Source organism: Haliotis rufescens, unplaced genomic scaffold, assembly GCF_023055435.1.
Source record: "Haliotis rufescens isolate VD_foot unplaced genomic scaffold, xgHalRufe1.0.p SCAF_13, whole genome shotgun sequence".
Lineage (NCBI taxonomy): Eukaryota > Metazoa > Mollusca > Gastropoda > Lepetellida > Haliotidae > Haliotis > Haliotis rufescens.
The window spans coordinates 41,183,064-41,204,000 of NW_025963813.1; the positions used below are offsets into that span (position 1 = coordinate 41,183,064).

The following is a 20,937-nucleotide window of genomic DNA, read 5'->3' on the forward strand; positions in this document are numbered from 1 at the left end:
ATGCTGTTACACCTCTATAAAAGAGAACGTGCAGAAGGTAACTTTACGTTTTCTGAGGTTTGCATTCATCAGAACCATCAAATATGCATTTTCTTAAAGTCGCAGTGCTCCTTGTAGCAGGTGAGCATACCTCGTTGGTGCCTAAATGTAAATCTACACTAGTCACGCTGTATAATCGCCTGGCTGAAAGTTCAGATCATTTGTGAGAAAAGTTACTTGACAGTCACTGTCAATCTATATAGGAAACCTAAATATGATATGCCATCTACTCCAACTGTCAACATTTTATTAACGTGATGTGACTGTGTTTACGTCTTAATAATTGCTTTTAACTAGCCTGAACAGTACACATTATCAGCGTCGCAAATAATGTATTGTGTTTTCTCTTTCTGACAGTTCTTGCTGCAGTGTTCGGAACCAGCATGGCCAAGGGTCATGGTGGTGGTCATGGTCATGGTCATGGAGGCGGTCATGGAGGTGGAAAGGGTCATGGCGGCAAAGGTCATGGTGGTGGCCATGGGGGCAAGGGACACGGAGGCCATGGTGGCGGACACGGGGGCAAAGGACATGGAGGCGGCCATGGAGGAAAGGGGCACCATGGATAAACATAGCAGCTGGTAGGTAGACGGTTAGATCTCACAATGGTTGTGTTGCAAACGTTCTTAACTGTATTTTCCAAAGAACAATTAACGCCTGACGGGATGAACTCTTTCCTCGGGAATACTCGTTTCTGTAAACATAAAGTATATATCTCGGAGGCAATGTCCTCTGCAAATTTTAGTAGAAATGACATGCCTGATAACTTTGGCCTATTCTTCATTTCAGAAAGATGTGTCACGAGAAAGCCCTTGTTTTTTATTCCACTGCTGCTGGACAACGGGGAAACAACAACTCATGTAAAACATGATGATCTTGTATTTTGTTTGACCAGACCTCTGAATAAAAATACACTCCAAAGTGTTAAATCTGATTACACATTATCTTCTCTTTTATTGTGTACGGGGATCACTGGGCTTAAGTGAGAATGCTCTGGCCGCCAATACATTTACCTCTTACCAAATTGGTATGAGGAATGATACATATGCACACTGGTTTATCATGGACTCTCTCTCTCTCTCTCTCTCTCTCTCTCTCTCTCTCTCTCTCTCTCTCTCTCTCTCTCTCTCTCTCTCTCTCTCTCACAAACACTAACAGACAAACAAGCCTACTGACACATTTGCTATCTTGATAGCTGATAGCGCCTCCCGCGTCCATATGATAAATTCAATGCATATCGACAATGGTGTGCATATTAGGTTAATACCATCAAATGACGACGAATCCTTGCTAAGTATGTGGGTTGATACAAGATATATATGACTCAGTGGCACATTTGAGAGACCCGACGCACGTACCAGTTGAAAGTAGTTGGGACATGCCATAGAGCAGGCGTTGTGCAGAATTGGACTGATTACTACCTCTATCCTAAGTTGCTTTATAGCTGCAGTTAAACACTACGGCATTTTGGATGACATGAGCCATGGTGTTTCGGGGAGTGGATTTTATAGCATGCACGAAACAAGGATGTGTCGTCTTATCATATCTCAGACCATACTCTCTTGCTGTCAGACTTAAACCTACGTCTGTCACTTGGGCTGTTATGTACATGCACTAAGTATTATTTTATTTGCACAATTGCTTTAGTTCTGTAGTCATTCTAGCATCCATATAGAAGAGAATGAATAATACAAACAGTAGCATAATTGTCAGATCGATGTTTTAATTCTTTGAGGCAATGATGATACACGAATCACAATCAATACAATAGGTTATCGACTACACAGTGGATTCCCAGCATCCAGATTCTCATGTGACTGTGTACTTAGGATATCAATCCCCAACGTCTCGGCAGCTTCATCCGTGGTGACCGTGTCCTCCGTGGCCATGACCTCCGTGACCATGACCTCCGTGACCATGACCATGTCCTCCATGACCGTGACCACCATGTCCATGTCCATGACCTCCATGTCCGTGACCACCATGTCCATGACCACCATGTCCGTGGCCACCATGACCGTGAGCACTAGCCAAACCCAAAACGGCTGCCAGAGCTGGAAAATAAACAAAGACACGCCCATGTATAAAGCATTACACTTTATATAGTAGATGTTGAGGAGGATGTTGCTTGAAACTTGAAGCAACACACTTTCCTGTGAAATTAACACTTTTACGCTGTTGGAATATAGGATTTGGAGTTACAATACTGTCATATCACACACAAACAACTCCATTTTAAAGATTGCATGGGACATGTTACTTTCCAGCGTTTTATTTCGGACAGCTAATACCATTTAAACTGATATAGCATGACAACAGAATGATAATACTCACCAAGGCCAAGAAGTGCGGCGAAGTTAGAGAACTGCATATTGTATCGTAATGTCCTTCTTTGGTAAGCGAAAGGAAAAAACTGATAGCTGCCAGTTTTTTACGAACTTATATACCTCGCGATCGCGGAAATGGTAGAAAAATTATATCATAATGATATTATTGCATAAACTGCTTTGTAACGCTTGTGGTGATGTCACAGTGGTTTTAGCTACACACCAAGCACACCGCAGAGCTCCAAGGAAGCCTATTAATATCCCGCAAGCGATGCATGTGGTGATTTGCTGTCGGCTAAATGTTTTCGTTTTACACATACATGTAGTTCAACCCCCTTTATCAATAACCATTAGACTGGCCTTCACCATACCCTCTTACCTTTTGTCGGTACAAGAACTATTTCAATTGTCTCTGTGGCATGTATTCGATAACAATAACAAACTTAATTTGAACAAAGGACACAAAGTAATTTCTCCCTAACAGACAACACCTAAAAGCTGGGCCATATCTATATTAGGACATGCGGAGATCGTGGCGGGAGATTAATGCAAAAGTTCAAACGCTTGAGAAAAAGTAAAATTGAAAAAAGTGCAGTTGATGTAGAAATTAAACATCTGGTTAATTAATCTGATTTGGAAAGGTGCGCCGCATCCCCATGCATGCACAGAACATGCTGTTACACCTCTATAAAAGAGAACGTGCAGAAGGTAACTTTACGTTTTCTGAGGTTTGCATTCATCAGAACCATCAAATATGCATTTTCTTAAAGTCGCAGTGCTCCTTGTAGCAGGTGAGCATACCTCGTTGGTGCCTAAATGTAAATCTACACTAGTCACGCTGTATAATCGCCTGGCTGAAAGTTCAGATCATTTGTGAGAAAAGTTACTTGACAGTCACTGTCAATCTATATAGGAAACCTAAATATGATATGCCATCTACTCCAACTGTCAACATTTTATTAACGTGATGTGACTGTGTTTACGTCTTAATAATTGCTTTTAACTAGCCTGAACAGTACACATTATCAGCGTCGCAAATAATGTATTGTGTTTTCTCTTTCTGACAGTTCTTGCTGCAGTGTTCGGAACCAGCATGGCCAAGGGTCATGGTGGTGGTCATGGTCATGGTCATGGAGGCGGTCATGGAGGTGGAAAGGGTCATGGCGGCAAAGGTCATGGTGGTGGCCATGGGGGCAAGGGACACGGAGGCCATGGTGGCGGACACGGGGGCAAAGGACATGGAGGCGGCCATGGAGGAAAGGGGCACCATGGATAAACATAGCAGCTGGTAGGTAGACGGTTAGATCTCACAATGGTTGTGTTGCAAACGTTCTTAACTGTATTTTCCAAAGAACAATTAACGCCTGACGGGATGAACTCTTTCCTCGGGAATACTCGTTTCTGTAAACATAAAGTATATATCTCGGAGGCAATGTCCTCTGCAAATTTTAGTAGAAATGACATGCCTGATAACTTTGGCCTATTCTTCATTTCAGAAAGATGTGTCACGAGAAAGCCCTTGTTTTTTATTCCACTGCTGCTGGACAACGGGGAAACAACAACTCATGTAAAACATGATGATCTTGTATTTTGTTTGACCAGACCTCTGAATAAAAATACACTCCAAAGTGTTAAATCTGATTACACATTATCTTCTCTTTTATTGTGTACGGGGATCACTGGGCTTAAGTGAGAATGCTCTGGCCGCCAATACATTTACCTCTTACCAAATTGGTATGAGGAATGATTCATATGCACACTGGTTTATCATGGACTCTCTCTCTCTCTCTCTCTCTCTCTCTCTCTCTCTCTCTCTCTCTCTCTCTCTCTCTCTCTCTCTCTCTCACAAACACTAACAGACAAACAAGCCTACTGACACATTTGCTATCTTGATAGCTGATAGCGCCTCCCGCGTCCATATGATAAATTCAATGCATATCGACAATGGTGTGCATATTAGGTTAATACCATCAAATGACGACGAATCCTTGCTAAGTATGTGGGTTGATACAAGATATATATGACTCAGTGGCACATTTGAGAGACCCGACGCACGTACCAGTTGAAAGTAGTTGGGACATGCCATAGAGCAGGCGTTGTGCAGAATTGGACTGATTACTACCTCTATCCTAAGTTGCTTTATAGCTGCAGTTAAACACTACGGCATTTTGGATGACATGAGCCATGGTGTTTCGGGGAGTGGATTTTATAGCATGCACGAAACAAGGATGTGTCGTCTTATCATATCTCAGACCATACTCTCTTGCTGTCAGACTTAAACCTACGTCTGTCACTTGGGCTGTTATGTACATGCACTAAGTATTATTTTATTTGCACAATTGCTTTAGTTCTGTAGTCATTCTAGCATCCATATAGAAGAGAATGAATAATACAAACAGTAGCATAATTGTCAGATCGATGTTTTAATTCTTTGAGGCAATGATGATACACGAATCACAATCAATACAATAGGTTATCGACTACACAGTGGATTCCCAGCATCCAGATTCTCATGTGACTGTGTACTTAGGATATCAAACCCCAACGTCTCGGCAGCTTCATCCGCGGTGACCGTGTCCTCCGTGGCCATGACCTCCGTGACCATGACCTCCGTGACCATGACCTCCGTGACCATGACCATGTCCTCCATGACCGTGACCACCATGTCCATGTCCATGACCTCCATGTCCGTGACCACCATGTCAATGACCACCATGTCCGTGGCCACCATGACCGTGAGCACTAGCCAAACCCAAAACGGCTGCCAGAGCTGGAAAATAAACAAAGACACGCCCATGTATAAAGCATTACACTTTATATAGTAGATGTTGAGGAGGATGTTGCTTGAAACTTGAAGCAACACACTTTCCTGTGAAATTAACACTTTTACGCTGTTGGAATATAGGATTTGGAGTTACAATACTGTCATATCACACACAAACAACTCCATTTTAAAGATTGCATGGGACATGTTACTTTCCAGCGTTTTATTTCGGACAGCTAATACCATTTAAACTGATATAGCATGACAACAGAATGATAATACTCACCAAGGCCAAGAAGTGCGGCGAAGTTAGAGAACTGCATATTGTATCGTAATGTCCTTCTTTGGTAAGCGAAAGGAAAAAAACTGATAGCTGCCAGTTTTTTACGAACTTATATACCTCGCGATCGCGGAAATGGTAGAAAAAATATATCATAATGATATTATTGCATAAACTGCTTTGTAACGCTTGTGGTGATGTCACAGTGGTTTTAGCTACACACCAAGCACACCGCAGAGCTCCAAGGAAGCCTATTAATATCCCGCAAGCGATGCATGTGGTGATTTGCTGTCGGCTAAATGTTTTCGTTTTACACATACATGTAGTTCAACCCCCTTTATCAATTACCATTAGACTGGCCTTCACCATACCCTCTTACCTTTTGTCGGTACAAGAACTATTTCAATTGTCTCTGTGGCATGTATTCGATAACAATAACAAACTTAATTTGAACAAAGGACACAAAGTAATTTCTCCCTAACAGACAACACCTAAAAGCTGGGCCATATCTATATTAGGACATGCGGAGATCGTGGCGGGAGATTAATGCAAAAGTTCAAACGCTTGAGAAAAAGTAAAATTGAAAAAAGTGCAGTTGATGTAGAAATTAAACATCTGGTTAATTAATCTGATTTGGAAAGGTGCGCCGCATCCCCATGCATGCACAGAACATGCTGTTACACCTCTATAAAAGAGAACGTGCAGAAGGTAACTTTACGTTTTCTGAGGTTTGCATTCATCAGAACCATCAAATATGCATTTTCTTAAAGTCGCAGTGCTCCTTGTAGCAGGTGAGCATACCTCGTTGGTGCCTAAATGTAAATCTACACTAGTCACGCTGTATAATCGCCTGGCTGAAAGTTCAGATCATTTGTGAGAAAAGTTACTTGACAGTCACTGTCAATCTATATAGGAAACCTAAATATGATATGCCATCTACTCCAACTGTCAACATTTTATTAACGCGATGTGACTGTGTTTACGTCTTAATAATTGCTTTTAACTAGCCTGAACAGTACACATTATCAGCGTCGCAAATAATGTATTGTGTTTTCTCTTTCTGACAGTTCTTGCTGCAGTGTTCGGAACCAGCATGGCCAAGGGTCATGGTGGTGGTCATGGTCATGGTCATGGAGGCGGTCATGGAGGTGGAAAGGGTCATGGCGGCAAAGGTCATGGTGGTGGCCATGGGGGCAAGGGACACGGAGGCCATGGTGGCGGACACGGGGGCAAAGGACATGGAGGCGGCCATGGAGGAAAGGGGCACCATGGATAAACATAGCAGCTGGTAGGTAGACGGTTAGATCTCACAATGGTTGTGTTGCAAACGTTCTTAACTGTATTTTCCAAAGAACAATTAACGCCTGACGGGATGAACTCTTTCCTCGGGAATACTCGTTTCTGTAAACATAAAGTATATATCTCGGAGGCAATGTCCTCTGCAAATTTTAGTAGAAATGACATGCCTGATAACTTTGGCCTATTCTTCATTTCAGAAAGATGTGTCACGAGAAAGCCCTTGTTTTTTATTCCACTGCTGCTGGACAACGGGGAAACAACAACTCATGTAAAACATGATGATCTTGTATTTTGTTTGACCAGACCTCTGAATAAAAATACACTCCAAAGTGTTAAATCTGATTACACATTATCTTCTCTTTTATTGTGTACGGGGATCACTGGGCTAAAGTGAGAATGCTCTGGCCGCCAATACATTTACCTCTTACCAAATTGGTATGAGGAATGATTCATATGCACACTGGTTTATCATGGACTCTCTCTCTCTCTCTCTCTCTCTCTCTCTCTCTCTCTCTCTCTCTCTCTCTCTCTCTCTCTCTCTCTCTCTCTCTCTCTCACAAACACTAACAGACAAACAAGCCTACTGACACATTTGCTATCTTGATAGCTGATAGCGCCTCCCGCGTCCATATGATAAATTCAATGCATATCGACAATGGTGTGCATATTAGGTTAATACCATCAAATGACGACGAATCCTTGCTAAGTATGTGGGTTGATACAAGATATATATGACTCAGTGGCACATTTGAGAGACCCGACGCACGTACCAGTTGAAAGTAGTTGGGACATGCCATAGAGCAGGCGTTGTGCAGAATTGGACTGATTACTACCTCTATCCTAAGTTGCTTTATAGCTGCAGTTAAACACTACGGCATTTTGGATGACATGAGCCATGGTGTTTCGGGGAGTGGATTTTATAGCATGCACGAAACAAGGATGTGTCGTCTTATCATATCTCAGACCATACTCTCTTGCTGTCAGACTTAAACCTACGTCTGTCACTTGGGCTGTTATGTACATGCACTAAGTATTATTTTATTTGCACAATTGCTTTAGTTCTGTAGTCATTCTAGCATCCATATAGAAGAGAATGAATAATACAAACAGTAGCATAATTGTCAGATCGATGTTTTAATTCTTTGAGGCAATGATGATACACGAATCACAATCAATACAATAGGTTATCGACTACACAGTGGATTCCCAGCATCCAGATTCTCATGTGACTGTGTACTTAGGATATCAAACCCAACGTCTCGGCAGCTTCATCCGCGGTGACCGTGTCCTCCGTGGCCATGACCTCCGTGACCATGACCTCCGTGACCATGACCTCCGTGACCATGACCATGTCCTCCATGACCGTGACCACCATGTCCATGTCCATGACCTCCATGTCCGTGACCACCATGTCAATGACCACCATGTCCGTGGCCACCATGACCGTGAGCACTAGCCAAACCCAAAACGGCTGCCAGAGCTGGAAAATAAACAAAGACACGCCCATGTATAAAGCATTACACTTTATATAGTAGATGTTGAGGAGGATGTTGCTTGAAACTTGAAGCAACACACTTTCCTGTGAAATTAACACTTTTACGCTGTTGGAATATAGGATTTGGAGTTACAATACTGTCATATCACACACAAACAACTCCATTTTAAAGATTGCATGGGACATGTTACTTTCCAGCGTTTTATTTCGGACAGCTAATACCATTTAAACTGATATAGCATGACAACAGAATGATAATACTCACCAAGGCCAAGAAGTGCGGCGAAGTTAGAGAACTGCATATTGTATCGTAATGTCCTTCTTTGGTAAGCGAAAGGAAAAAAACTGATAGCTGCCAGTTTTTTACGAACTTATATACCTCGCGATCGCGGAAATGGTAGAAAAAATATATCATAATGATATTATTGCATAAACTGCTTTGTAACGCTTGTGGTGATGTCACAGTGGTTTTAGCTACACACCAAGCACACCGCAGAGCTCCAAGGAAGCCTATTAATATCCCGCAAGCGATGCATGTGGTGATTTGCTGTCGGCTAAATGTTTTCGTTTTACACATACATGTAGTTCAACCCCCTTTATCAATTACCATTAGACTGGCCTTCACCATACCCTCTTACCTTTTGTCGGTACAAGAACTATTTCAATTGTCTCTGTGGCATGTATTCGATAACAATAACAAACTTAATTTGAACAAAGGACACAAAGTAATTTCTCCCTAACAGACAACACCTAAAAGCTGGGCCATATCTATATTAGGACATGCGGAGATCGTGGCGGGAGATTAATGCAAAAGTTCAAACGCTTGAGAAAAAGTAAAATTGAAAAAAGTGCAGTTGATGTAGAAATTAAACATCTGGTTAATTAATCTGATTTGGAAAGGTGCGCCGCATCCCCATGCATGCACAGAACATGCTGTTACACCTCTATAAAAGAGAACGTGCAGAAGGTAACTTTACGTTTTCTGAGGTTTGCATTCATCAGAACCATCAAATATGCATTTTCTTAAAGTCGCAGTGCTCCTTGTAGCAGGTGAGCATACCTCGTTGGTGCCTAAATGTAAATCTACACTAGTCACGCTGTATAATCGCCTGGCTGAAAGTTCAGATCATTTGTGAGAAAAGTTACTTGACAGTCACTGTCAATCTATATAGGAAACCTAAATATGATATGCCATCTACTCCAACTGTCAACATTTTATTAACGCGATGTGACTGTGTTTACGTCTTAATAATTGCTTTTAACTAGCCTGAACAGTACACATTATCAGCGTCGCAAATAATGTATTGTGTTTTCTCTTTCTGACAGTTCTTGCTGCAGTGTTCGGAACCAGCATGGCCAAGGGTCATGGTGGTGGTCATGGTCATGGTCATGGAGGCGGTCATGGAGGTGGAAAGGGTCATGGCGGCAAAGGTCATGGTGGTGGCCATGGGGGCAAGGGACACGGAGGCCATGGTGGCGGACACGGGGGCAAAGGACATGGAGGCGGCCATGGAGGAAAGGGGCACCATGGATAAACATAGCAGCTGGTAGGTAGACGGTTAGATCTCACAATGGTTGTGTTGCAAACGTTCTTAACTGTATTTTCCAAAGAACAATTAACGCCTGACGGGATGAACTCTTTCCTCGGGAATACTCGTTTCTGTAAACATAAAGTATATATCTCGGAGGCAATGTCCTCTGCAAATTTTAGTAGAAATGACATGCCTGATAACTTTGGCCTATTCTTCATTTCAGAAAGATGTGTCACGAGAAAGCCCTTGTTTTTTATTCCACTGCTGCTGGACAACGGGGAAACAACAACTCATGTAAAACATGATGATCTTGTATTTTGTTTGACCAGACCTCTGAATAAAAATACACTCCAAAGTGTTAAATCTGATTACACATTATCTTCTCTTTTATTGTGTACGGGGATCACTGGGCTAAAGTGAGAATGCTCTGGCCGCCAATACATTTACCTCTTACCAAATTGGTATGAGGAATGATTCATATGCACACTGGTTTATCATGGACTCTCTCTCTCTCTCTCTCTCTCTCTCTCTCTCTCTCTCTCTCTCTCTCTCTCTCTCTCTCTCTCTCTCTCTCTCTCACAAACACTAACAGACAAACAAGCCTACTGACACATTTGCTATCTTGATAGCTGATAGCGCCTCCCGCGTCCATATGATAAATTCAATGCATATCGACAATGGTGTGCATATTAGGTTAATACCATCAAATGACGACGAATCCTTGCTAAGTATGTGGGTTGATACAAGATATATATGACTCAGTGGCACATTTGAGAGACCCGACGCACGTACCAGTTGAAAGTAGTTGGGACATGCCATAGAGCAGGCGTTGTGCAGAATTGGACTGATTACTACCTCTATCCTAAGTTGCTTTATAGCTACAGTTAAACACTACGGCATTTTGGATGACATGAGCCATGGTGTTTCGGGGAGTGGATTTTATAGCATGCACGAAACAAGGATGTGTCGTCTTATCATATCTCAGACCATACTCTCTTGCTGTCAGACTTAAACCTACGTCTGTCACTTGGGCTGTTATGTACATGCACTAAGTATTATTTTATTTGCACAATTGCTTTAGTTCTGTAGTCATTCTAGCATCCATATAGAAGAGAATGAATAATACAAACAGTAGCATAATTGTCAGATCGATGTTTTAATTCTTTGAGGCAATGATGATACACGAATCACAATCAATACAATAGGTTATCGACTACACAGTGGATTCCCAGCATCCAAATTCTCATGTGACTGTGTACTTAGGATATCAATCCCCAACGTCTCGGCAGCTTCATCCGTGGTGACCGTGTCCTCCGTGGCCATGACCTCCGTGACCATGACCTCCGTGACCATGACCATGTCCTCCATGACCGTGACCACCATGTCCATGTCCATGACCTCCATGTCCGTGACCACCATGTCCATGACCACCATGTCCGTGGCCACCATGACCGTGGGCACTAGCCAAACCCAAAACGGCTGCCACAGCTGGAAAATAAACAAAGACACGCCCATGTATAAAGCATTACACTTTATATAGTAGATGTTGAGGAGGATGTTGCTTGAAACTTGAAGCAACACACTTTCCTGTGAAATTAACACTTTTACGCTGTTGGAATATAGGATTTGGAGTTACAATACTGTCATATCACACACAAACAACTCCATTTTAAAGATTGCATGGGACATGTTACTTTCCAGCGTTTTATTTCGGACAGCTAATACCATTTAAACTGATATAGCATGACAACAGAATGATAATACTCACCAAGGCCAAGAAGTGCGGCGAAGTTAGAGAACTGCATATTGTATCGTAATGTCCTTCTTTGGTAAGCGAAAGGAAAAAACTGATAGCTGCCAGTTTTTTACGAACTTATATACCTCGCGATCGCGGAAATGGTAGAAAAATTATATCATAATGATATTATTGCATAAACTGCTTTGTAACGCTTGTGGTGATGTCACAGTGGTTTTAGCTACACACCAAGCACACCGCAGAGCTCCAAGGAAGCCTATTAATATCCCGCAAGCGATGCATGTGGTGATTTGCTGTCGGCTAAATGTTTTCGTTTTACACATACATGTAGTTCAACCCCCTTTATCAATAACCATTAGACTGGCCTTCACCATACCCTCTTACCTTTTGTCGGTACAAGAACTATTTCAATTGTCTCTGTGGCATGTATTCGATAACAATAACAAACTTAATTTGAACAAAGGACACAAAGTAATTTCTCCCTAACAGACAACACCTAAAAGCTGGGCCATATCTATATTAGGACATGCGGAGATCGTGGCGGGAGATTAATGCAAAAGTTCAAACGCTTGAGAAAAAGTAAAATTGAAAAAAGTGTAGTTGATGTAGAAATTAAACATCTGGTTAATTAATCTGATTTGGAAAGGTGCGCCGCATCCCCATGCATGCACAGAACATGCTGTTACACCTCTATAAAAGAGAACGTGCAGAAGGTAACTTTACGTTTTCTGAGGTTTGCATTCATCAGAACCATCAAATATGCATTTTCTTAAAGTCGCAGTGCTCCTTGTAGCAGGTGAGCATACCTCGTTGGTGCCTAAATGTAAATCTACACTAGTCACGCTGTATAATCGCCTGGCTGAAAGTTCAGATCATTTGTGAGAAAAGTTACTTGACAGTCACTGTCAATCTATATAGGAAACCTAAATATGATATGCCATCTACTCCAACTGTCAACATTTTATTAACGCGATGTGACTGTGTTTACGTCTTAATAATTGCTTTTAACTAGCCTGAACAGTACACATTATCAGCGTCGCAAATAATGTATTGTGTTTTCTCTTTCTGACAGTTCTTGCTGCAGTGTTCGGAACCAGCATGGCCAAGGGTCATGGTGGTGGTCATGGTCATGGTCATGGAGGCGGTCATGGAGGTGGAAAGGGTCATGGCGGCAAAGGTCATGGTGGTGGCCATGGGGGCAAGGGACACGGAGGCCATGGTGGCGGACACGGGGGCAAAGGACATGGAGGCGGCCATGGAGGAAAGGGGCACCATGGATAAACATAGCAGCTGGTAGGTAGACGGTTAGATCTCACAATGGTTGTGTTGCAAACGTTCTTAACTGTGTTTTCCAAAGAACAATTAACGCCTGATGGGATGAACTCTTTCCTCGGGAATACTCGTTTCTGTAAACATAAAGTGTATATCTCGGAGGCAATGTCCTCTGCAAATTTTAGTAGAAATGACATGCCTGATAACTTTGGCCTATTCTTCATTTCAGAAAGATGTGTCACGAGAAAGCCCTTGTTTTTTATTCCACTGCTGCTGGACAACGGGGAAACAACAACTCATGTAAAACATGATGATCTTGTATTTTGTTTGACCAGACCTCTGAATAAAAATACACTCCAAAGTGTTAAATCTGATTACACATTATCTTCTCTTTTATTGTGTACGGGGATCACTGGGCTAAAGTGAGAATGCTCTGGCCGCCAATACATTTACCTCTTACCAAATTGGTATGAGGAATGATTCATATGCACACTGGTTTATCATGGACTCTCTCTCTCTCTCTCTCTCTCTCTCTCTCTCTCTCTCTCTCTCTCTCTCTCTCTCCCTCTCTCTCTCTCTCTCTCTCACAAACACTAACAGACAAACAAGCCTACTGACACATTTGCTATCTTGATAGCTGATAGCGCCTCCCGCGTCCATATGATAAATTCAATGCATATCGACAATGGTGTGCATATTAGGTTAATACCATCAAATGACGACGAATCCTTGCTAAGTATGTGGGTTGATACAAGATATATATGACTCAGTGGCACATTTGAGAGACCCGACGCACGTACCAGTTGAAAGTAGTTGGGACATGCCATAGAGCAGGCGTTGTGCAGAATTGGACTGATTACTACCTCTATCCTAAGTTGCTTTATAGCTGCAGTTAAACACTACGGCATTTTGGATGACATGAGCCATGGTGTTTCGGGGAGTGGATTTTATAGCATGCACGAAACAAGGATGTGTCGTCTTATCATATCTCAGACCATACTCTCTTGCTGTCAGACTTAAACCTACGTCTGTCACTTGGGCTGTTATGTACATGCACTAAGTATTATTTTATTTGCACAATTGCTTTAGTTCTGTAGTCATTCTAGCATCCATATAGAAGAGAATGAATAATACAAACAGTAGCATAATTGTCAGATCGATGTTTTAATTCTTTGAGGCAATGATGATACACGAATCACAATCAATACAATAGGTTATCGACTACACAGTGGATTCCCAGCATCCAGATTCTCATGTGACTGTGTACTTAGGATATCAATCCCCAACGTCTCGGCAGCTTCATCCGTGGTGACCGTGTCCTCCGTGGCCATGACCTCCGTGACCATGACCTCCGTGACCATGACCATGTCCTCCATGACCGTGACCACCATGTCCATGTCCATGACCTCCATGTCCGTGACCACCATGTCCATGACCACCATGTCCGTGGCCACCATGACCGTGAGCACTAGCCAAACCCAAAACGGCTGCCAGAGCTGGAAAATAAACAAAGACACGCCCATGTATAAAGCATTACACTTTATATAGTAGATGTTGAGGAGGATGTTGCTTGAAACTTGAAGCAACACACTTTCCTGTGAAATTAACACTTTTACGCTGTTGGAATATAGGATTTGGAGTTACAATACTGTCATATCACACACAAACAACTCCATTTTAAAGATTGCATGGGACATGTTACTTTCCAGCGTTTTATTTCGGACAGCTAATACCATTTAAACTGATATAGCATGACAACAGAATGATAATACTCACCAAGGCCAAGAAGTGCGGCGAAGTTAGAGAACTGCATATTGTATCGTAATGTCCTTCTTTGGTAAGCGAAAGGAAAAAAACTGATAGCTGCCAGTTTTTTACGAACTTATATACCTCGCGATCGCGGAAATGGTAGAAAAAATATATCATAATGATATTATTGCATAAACTGCTTTGTAACGCTTGTGGTGATGTCACAGTGGTTTTAGCTACACACCAAGCACACCGCAGAGCTCCAAGGAAGCCTATTAATATCCCGCAAGCGATGCATGTGGTGATTTGCTGTCGGCTAAATGTTTTCGTTTTACACATACATGTAGTTCAACCCCCTTTATCAATTACCATTAGACTGGCCTTCACCATACCCTCTTACCTTTTGTCGGTACAAGAACTATTTCAATTGTCTCTGTGGCATGTATTCGATAACAATAACAAACTTAATTTGAACAAAGGACACAAAGTAATTTCTCCCTAACAGACAACACCTAAAAGCTGGGCCATATCTATATTAGGACATGCGGAGATCGTGGCGGGAGATTAATGCAAAAGTTCAAACGCTTGAGAAAAAGTAAAATTGAAAAAAGTGCAGTTGATGTAGAAATTAAACATCTGGTTAATTAATCTGATTTGGAAAGGTGCGCCGCATCCCCATGCATGCACAGAACATGCTGTTACACCTCTATAAAAGAGAACGTGCAGAAGGTAACTTTACGTTTTCTGAGGTTTGCATTCATCAGAACCATCAAATATGCATTTTCTTAAAGTCGCAGTGCTCCTTGTAGCAGGTGAGCATACCTCGTTGGTGCCTAAATGTAAATCTACACTAGTCACGCTGTATAATCGCCTGGCTGAAAGTTCAGATCATTTGTGAGAAAAGTTACTTGACAGTCACTGTCAATCTATATAGGAAACCTAAATATGATATGCCATCTACTCCAACTGTCAACATTTTATTAACGTGATGTGACTGTGTTTACGTCTTAATAATTGCTTTTAACTAGCCTGAACAGTACACATTATCAGCGTCGCAAATAATGTATTGTGTTTTCTCTTTCTGACAGTTCTTGCTGCAGTGTTCGGAACCAGCATGGCCAAGGGTCATGGTGGTGGTCATGGTCATGGTCATGGAGGCGGTCATGGAGGTGGAAAGGGTCATGGCGGCAAAGGTCATGGTGGTGGCCATGGGGGCAAGGGACACGGAGGCCATGGTGGCGGACACGGGGGCAAAGGACATGGAGGCGGCCATGGAGGAAAGGGGCACCATGGATAAACATAGCAGCTGGTAGGTAGACGGTTAGATCTCACAATGGTTGTGTTGCAAACGTTCTTAACTGTATTTTCCAAAGAACAATTAACGCCTGACGGGATGAACTCTTTCCTCGGGAATACTCGTTTCTGTAAACATAAAGTATATATCTCGGAGGCAATGTCCTCTGCAAATTTTAGTAGAAATGACATGCCTGATAACTTTGGCCTATTCTTCATTTCAGAAAGATGTGTCACGAGAAAGCCCTTGTTTTTTATTCCACTGCTGCTGGACAACGGGGAAACAACAACTCATGTAAAACATGATGATCTTGTATTTTGTTTGACCAGACCTCTGAATAAAAATACACTCCAAAGTGTTAAATCTGATTACACATTATCTTCTCTTTTATTGTGTACGGGGATCACTGGGCTTAAGTGAGAATGCTCTGGCCGCCAATACATTTACCTCTTACCAAATTGGTATGAGGAATGATTCATATGCACACTGGTTTATCATGGACTCTCTCTCTCTCTCTCTCTCTCTCTCTCTCTCTCTCTCTCTCTCTCTCTCTCTCTCTCTCTCTCTCTCTCTCTCTCTCTCTCACAAACACTAACAGACAAACAAGCCTACTGACACATTTGCTATCTTGAAAGCTGATAGCGCCTCCCGCGTCCATATGATAAATTCAATGCATATCGACAATGGTGTGCATATTAGGTTAATACCATCAAATGACGACGAATCCTTGCTAAGTATGTGGGTTGATACAAGATATATATGACTCAGTGGCACATTTGAGAGACCCGACGCACGTACCAGTTGAAAGTAGTTGGGACATGCCATAGAGCAGGCGTTGTGCAGAATTGGACTGATTACTACCTCTATCCTAAGTTGCTTTATAGCTGCAGTTAAACACTACGGCATTTTGGATGACATGAGCCATGGTGTTTCGGGGAGTGGATTTTATAGCATGCACGAAACAAGGATGTGTCGTCTTATCATATCTCAGACCATACTCTCTTGCTGTCAGACTTAAACCTACGTCTGTCACTTGGGCTGTTATGTACATGCACTAAGTATTATTTTATTTGCACAATTGCTTTAGTTCTGTAGTCATTCTAGCATCCATATAGAAGAGAATGAATAATACAAACAGTAGCATAATTGTCAGATCGATGTTTTAATTCTTTGAGGCAATGATGATACACGAATCACAATCAATACAATAGGTTATCGACTACACAGTGGATTCCCAGCATCCAGATTCTCATGTGACTGTGTACTTAGGATATCAATCCCCAACGTCTCGGCAGCTTCATCCGTGGTGACCGTGTCCTCCGTGGCCATGACCTCCGTGACCATGACCTCCGTGACCATGACCTCCGTGACCATGACCATGTCCTCCATGACCGTGACCACCATGTCCATGTCCATGACCTCCATGTCCGTGACCACCATGTCCATGACCACCATGTCCGTGGCCACCATGACCGTGAGCACTAGCCAAACCCAAAACGGCTGCCAGAGCTGGAAAATAAACAAAGACACGCCCATGTATAAAGCATTACACTTTATATAGTAGATGTTGAGGAGGATGTTGCTTGAAACTTGAAGCAACACACTTTCCTGTGAAATTAACACTTTTACGCTGTTGGAATATAGGATTTGGAGTTACAATACTGTCATATCACACACAAACAACTCCATTTTAAAGATTGCATGGGACATGTTACTTTCCAGCGTTTTATTTCGGACAGCTAATACCATTTAAACTGATATAGCATGACAACAGAATGATAATACTCACCAAGGCCAAGAAGTGCGGCGAAGTTAGAGAACTGCATATTGTATCGTAATGTCCTTCTTTGGTAAGCGAAAGGAAAAAAACTGATAGCTGCCAGTTTTTTACGAACTTATATACCTCGCGATCGCGGAAATGGTAGAAAAAATATATCATAATGATATTATTGCATAAACTGCTTTGTAACGCTTGTGGTGATGTCACAGTGGTTTTAGCTACACACCAAGCACACCGCAGAGCTCCAAGGAAGCCTATTAATATCCCGCAAGCGATGCATGTGGTGATTTGCTGTCGGCTAAATGTTTTCGTTTTACACATACATGTAGTTCAACCCCCTTTATCAATTACCATTAGACTGGCCTTCACCATACCCTCTTACCTTTTGTCGGTACAAGAACCATTTCAATTGTCTCTGTGGCATGTATTCGATAACAATAACAAACTTAATTTGAACAAAGGACACAAAGTAATTTCTCCCTAACAGACAACACCTAAAAGCTGGGCCATATCTATATTAGGACATGCGGAGATCGTGGCGGGAGATTAATGCAAAAGTTCAAACGCTTGAGAAAAAGTAAAATTGAAAAAAGTGCAGTTGATGTAGAAATTAAACATCTGGTTAATTAATCTGATTTGGAAAGGTGCGCCGCATCCCCATGCATGCACAGAACATGCTGTTACACCTCTATAAAAGAGAACGTGCAGAAGGTAACTTTACGTTTTCTGAGGTTTGCATTCATCAGAACCATCAAATATGCATTTTCTTAAAGTCGCAGTGCTCCTTGTAGCAGGTGAGCATACCTCGTTGGTGCCTAAATGTAAATCTACACTAGTCACGCTGTATAATCGCCTGGCTGAAAGTTCAGATCATTTGTGAGAAAAGTTACTTGACAGTCACTGTCAATCTATATAGGAAACCTAAATATGATATGCCATCTACTCCAACTGTCAACATTTTATTAACGCGATGTGACTGTGTTTACGTCTTAATAATTGCTTTTAACTAGCCTGAACAGTACACATTATCAGCGTCGCAAATAATGTATTGTGTTTTCTCTTTCTGACAGTTCTTGCTGCAGTGTTCGGAACCAGCATGGCCAAGGGTCATGGTGGTGGTCATGGTCATGGTCATGGAGGCGGTCATGGAGGTGGAAAGGGTCATGGCGGCAAAGGTCATGGTGGTGGCCATGGGGGCAAGGGACACGGAGGCCATGGTGGCGGACACGGGGGCAAAGGACATGGAGGCGGCCATGGAGGAAAGGGGCACCATGGATAAACATAGCAGCTGGTAGGTAGACGGTTAGATCTCACAATGGTTGTGTTGCAAACGTTCTTAACTGTATTTTCCAAAGAACAATTAACGCCTGACGGGATGAACTCTTTCCTCGGGAATACTCGTTTCTGTAAACATAAAGTATATATCTCGGAGGCAATGTCCTCTGCAAATTTTAGTAGAAATGACATGCCTGATAACTTTGGCCTATTCTTCATTTCAGAAAGATGTGTCACGAGAAAGCCCTTGTTTTTTATTCCACTGCTGCTGGACAACGGGGAAACAACAACTCATGTAAAACATGATGATCTTGTATTTTGTTTGACCAGACCCCTGAATAAAAATAAACTCCAAAGTGTTAAATCTGATTACACATTATCTTCTCTTTTATTGTGTACGGGGATCACTGGGCTAAAGTGAGAATGCTCTGGCCGCCAATACATTTACCTCTTACCAAATTGGTATGAGGAATGATTCATATGCACACTGGTTTATCATGGACTCTCTCTCTCTCTCTCTCTCTCTCTCTCTCTCTCTCTCTCTCTCTCTCTCTCTCTCTCTCTCTCTCTCACAAACACTAACAGACAAACAAGCCTACTGACACATTTGCTATCTTGATAGCTGATAGCGCCTCCCGCGTCCATATGATAAATTCAATGCATATCGACAATGGTGTGCATATTAGGTTAATACCATCAAATGACGACGAATCCTTGCTAAGTATGTGGGTTGATACAAGATATATATGACTCAGTGGCACATTTGAGAGACCCGACGCACGTACCAGTTGAAAGTAGTTGGGACATGCCATAGAGCAGGCGTTGTGCAGAATTGGACTGATTACTACCTCTATCCTAAGTTGCTTTATAGCTGCAGTTAAACACTACGGCATTTTGGATGACATGAGCCATGGTGTTTCGGGGAGTGGATTTTATAGCATGCACGAAACAAGGATGTGTCGTCTTATCATATCTCAGACCATACTCTCTTGCTGTCAGACTTAAACCTACGTCTGTCACTTGGGCTGTTATGTACATGCACTAAGTATTATTTTATTTGCACAATTGCTTTAGTTCTGTAGTCATTCTAGCATCCATATAGAAGAGAATGAATAATACAAACAGTAGCATAATTGTCAGATCGATGTTTTAATTCTTTGAGGCAATGATGATACACGAATCACAATCAATACAATAGGTTATCGACTACACAGTGGATTCCCAGCATCCAGATTCTCATGTGACTGTGTACTTAGGATATCAATCCCCAACGTCTCGGCAGCTTCATCCGTGGTGACCGTGTCCTCCGTGGCCATGACCTCCGTGACCATGACCTCCGTGACCATGACCTCCGTGACCATGACCATGTCCTCCATGACCGTGACCACCATGTCCATGTCCATGACCTCCATGTCCGTGACCACCATGTCCATGACCACCATGTCCGTGGCCACCATGACCGTGAGCACTAGCCAAACCCAAAACGGCTGCCAGAGCTGGAAAATAAACAAAGACACGCCCATGTATAAAGCATTACACTTTATATAGTAGATGTTGAGGAGGATGTTGCTTGAAACTTGAAGCAACACACTTTCCTGTGAAATTAACACTTTTACGCTGTTGGAATATAGGATTTGGAGTTACAATACTGTCATATCACACACAAACAACTCCATTTTAAAGATTGCATGGGACATGTTACTTTCCAGCGTTTTATTTCGGACAGCTAATACCATTTAAACTGATATAGCATGACAACAGAATGATAATACTCACCAAGGCCAAGAAGTGCGGCGAAGTTAGAGAACTGCATATTGTATCGTAATGTCCTTCTTTGGTAAGCGAAAGGAAAAAAACTGATAGCTGCCAGTTTTTTACGAACTTATATACCTCGCGATCGCGGAAATGGTAGAAAAAATATATCATAATGATATTATTGCATAAACTGCTTTGTAACGCTTGTGGTGATGTCACAGTGGTTTTAGCTACACACCAAGCACACCGCAGAGCTCCAAGGAAGCCTATTAATATCCCGCAAGCGATGCATGTGGTGATTTGCTGTCGGCTAAATGTTTTCG

The 20,937-nt window shown here is 42.2% G+C and overlaps 1 protein-coding gene and 6 long non-coding RNA genes across 7 annotated transcripts; all 7 read left to right on the plus strand.

Annotated features, from left to right (window-relative positions):
• Positions 1-24: 24 nt before the first annotated feature.
• On the plus strand, positions 25-970 carry LOC125378701. The gene is made up of 3 exons (XR_007220482.1): positions 25-120; positions 397-617; positions 826-970. It is a non-coding gene; the product is annotated as an uncharacterized LOC125378701 (long non-coding RNA).
• A 2,088-nt stretch (positions 971-3,058) lies between these two features.
• LOC125378700 lies at positions 3,059-4,004 on the plus strand. Its single transcript, XR_007220481.1, has 3 exons — positions 3,059-3,154; positions 3,431-3,651; positions 3,860-4,004. It is a non-coding gene; the product is annotated as an uncharacterized LOC125378700 (long non-coding RNA).
• Positions 4,005-6,102: 2,098 nt separating this feature from the next.
• On the plus strand, positions 6,103-7,048 carry LOC125378699. The gene is made up of 3 exons (XR_007220480.1): positions 6,103-6,198; positions 6,475-6,695; positions 6,904-7,048. It is a non-coding gene; the product is annotated as an uncharacterized LOC125378699 (long non-coding RNA).
• Positions 7,049-9,155: 2,107 nt separating this feature from the next.
• LOC125378702 lies at positions 9,156-10,101 on the plus strand. Its single transcript, XR_007220483.1, has 3 exons — positions 9,156-9,251; positions 9,528-9,748; positions 9,957-10,101. It is a non-coding gene; the product is annotated as an uncharacterized LOC125378702 (long non-coding RNA).
• Positions 10,102-12,189: 2,088 nt separating this feature from the next.
• On the plus strand, positions 12,190-13,135 carry LOC125378822. The gene is made up of 3 exons (XR_007220525.1): positions 12,190-12,285; positions 12,562-12,782; positions 12,991-13,135. It is a non-coding gene; the product is annotated as an uncharacterized LOC125378822 (long non-coding RNA).
• Positions 13,136-15,226: 2,091 nt separating this feature from the next.
• On the plus strand, positions 15,227-16,172 carry LOC125378705. Its single transcript, XR_007220485.1, has 3 exons — positions 15,227-15,322; positions 15,599-15,819; positions 16,028-16,172. It is a non-coding gene; the product is annotated as an uncharacterized LOC125378705 (long non-coding RNA).
• Positions 16,173-18,282: 2,110 nt separating this feature from the next.
• LOC125378703 (holotricin-3-like) lies at positions 18,283-18,875 on the plus strand. Its single transcript, XM_048394642.1, has 2 exons — positions 18,283-18,378; positions 18,655-18,875. Exons 1-2 carry the CDS (start codon positions 18,342-18,344, stop codon positions 18,861-18,863), a joined length of 246 nt encoding a protein of 81 aa, XP_048250599.1. The 5' UTR covers positions 18,283-18,341; the 3' UTR covers positions 18,864-18,875.
• Positions 18,876-20,937: the final 2,062 nt, after the last annotated feature.

Bases quoted from the DNA above. Each gene is read 5' to 3' on its own strand.
- LOC125378703 (XM_048394642.1), top strand. From the start codon at position 18,342: ATGCATTTTCTTAAAGTCGCAGTGCTCCTTGTAGCAG. The intron at 18,379-18,654 runs GTGAGCATACCT...TCTTTCTGACAG, and splicing joins CGCAGTGCTCCTTGTAGCAG to TTCTTGCTGCAGTGTTCGGA.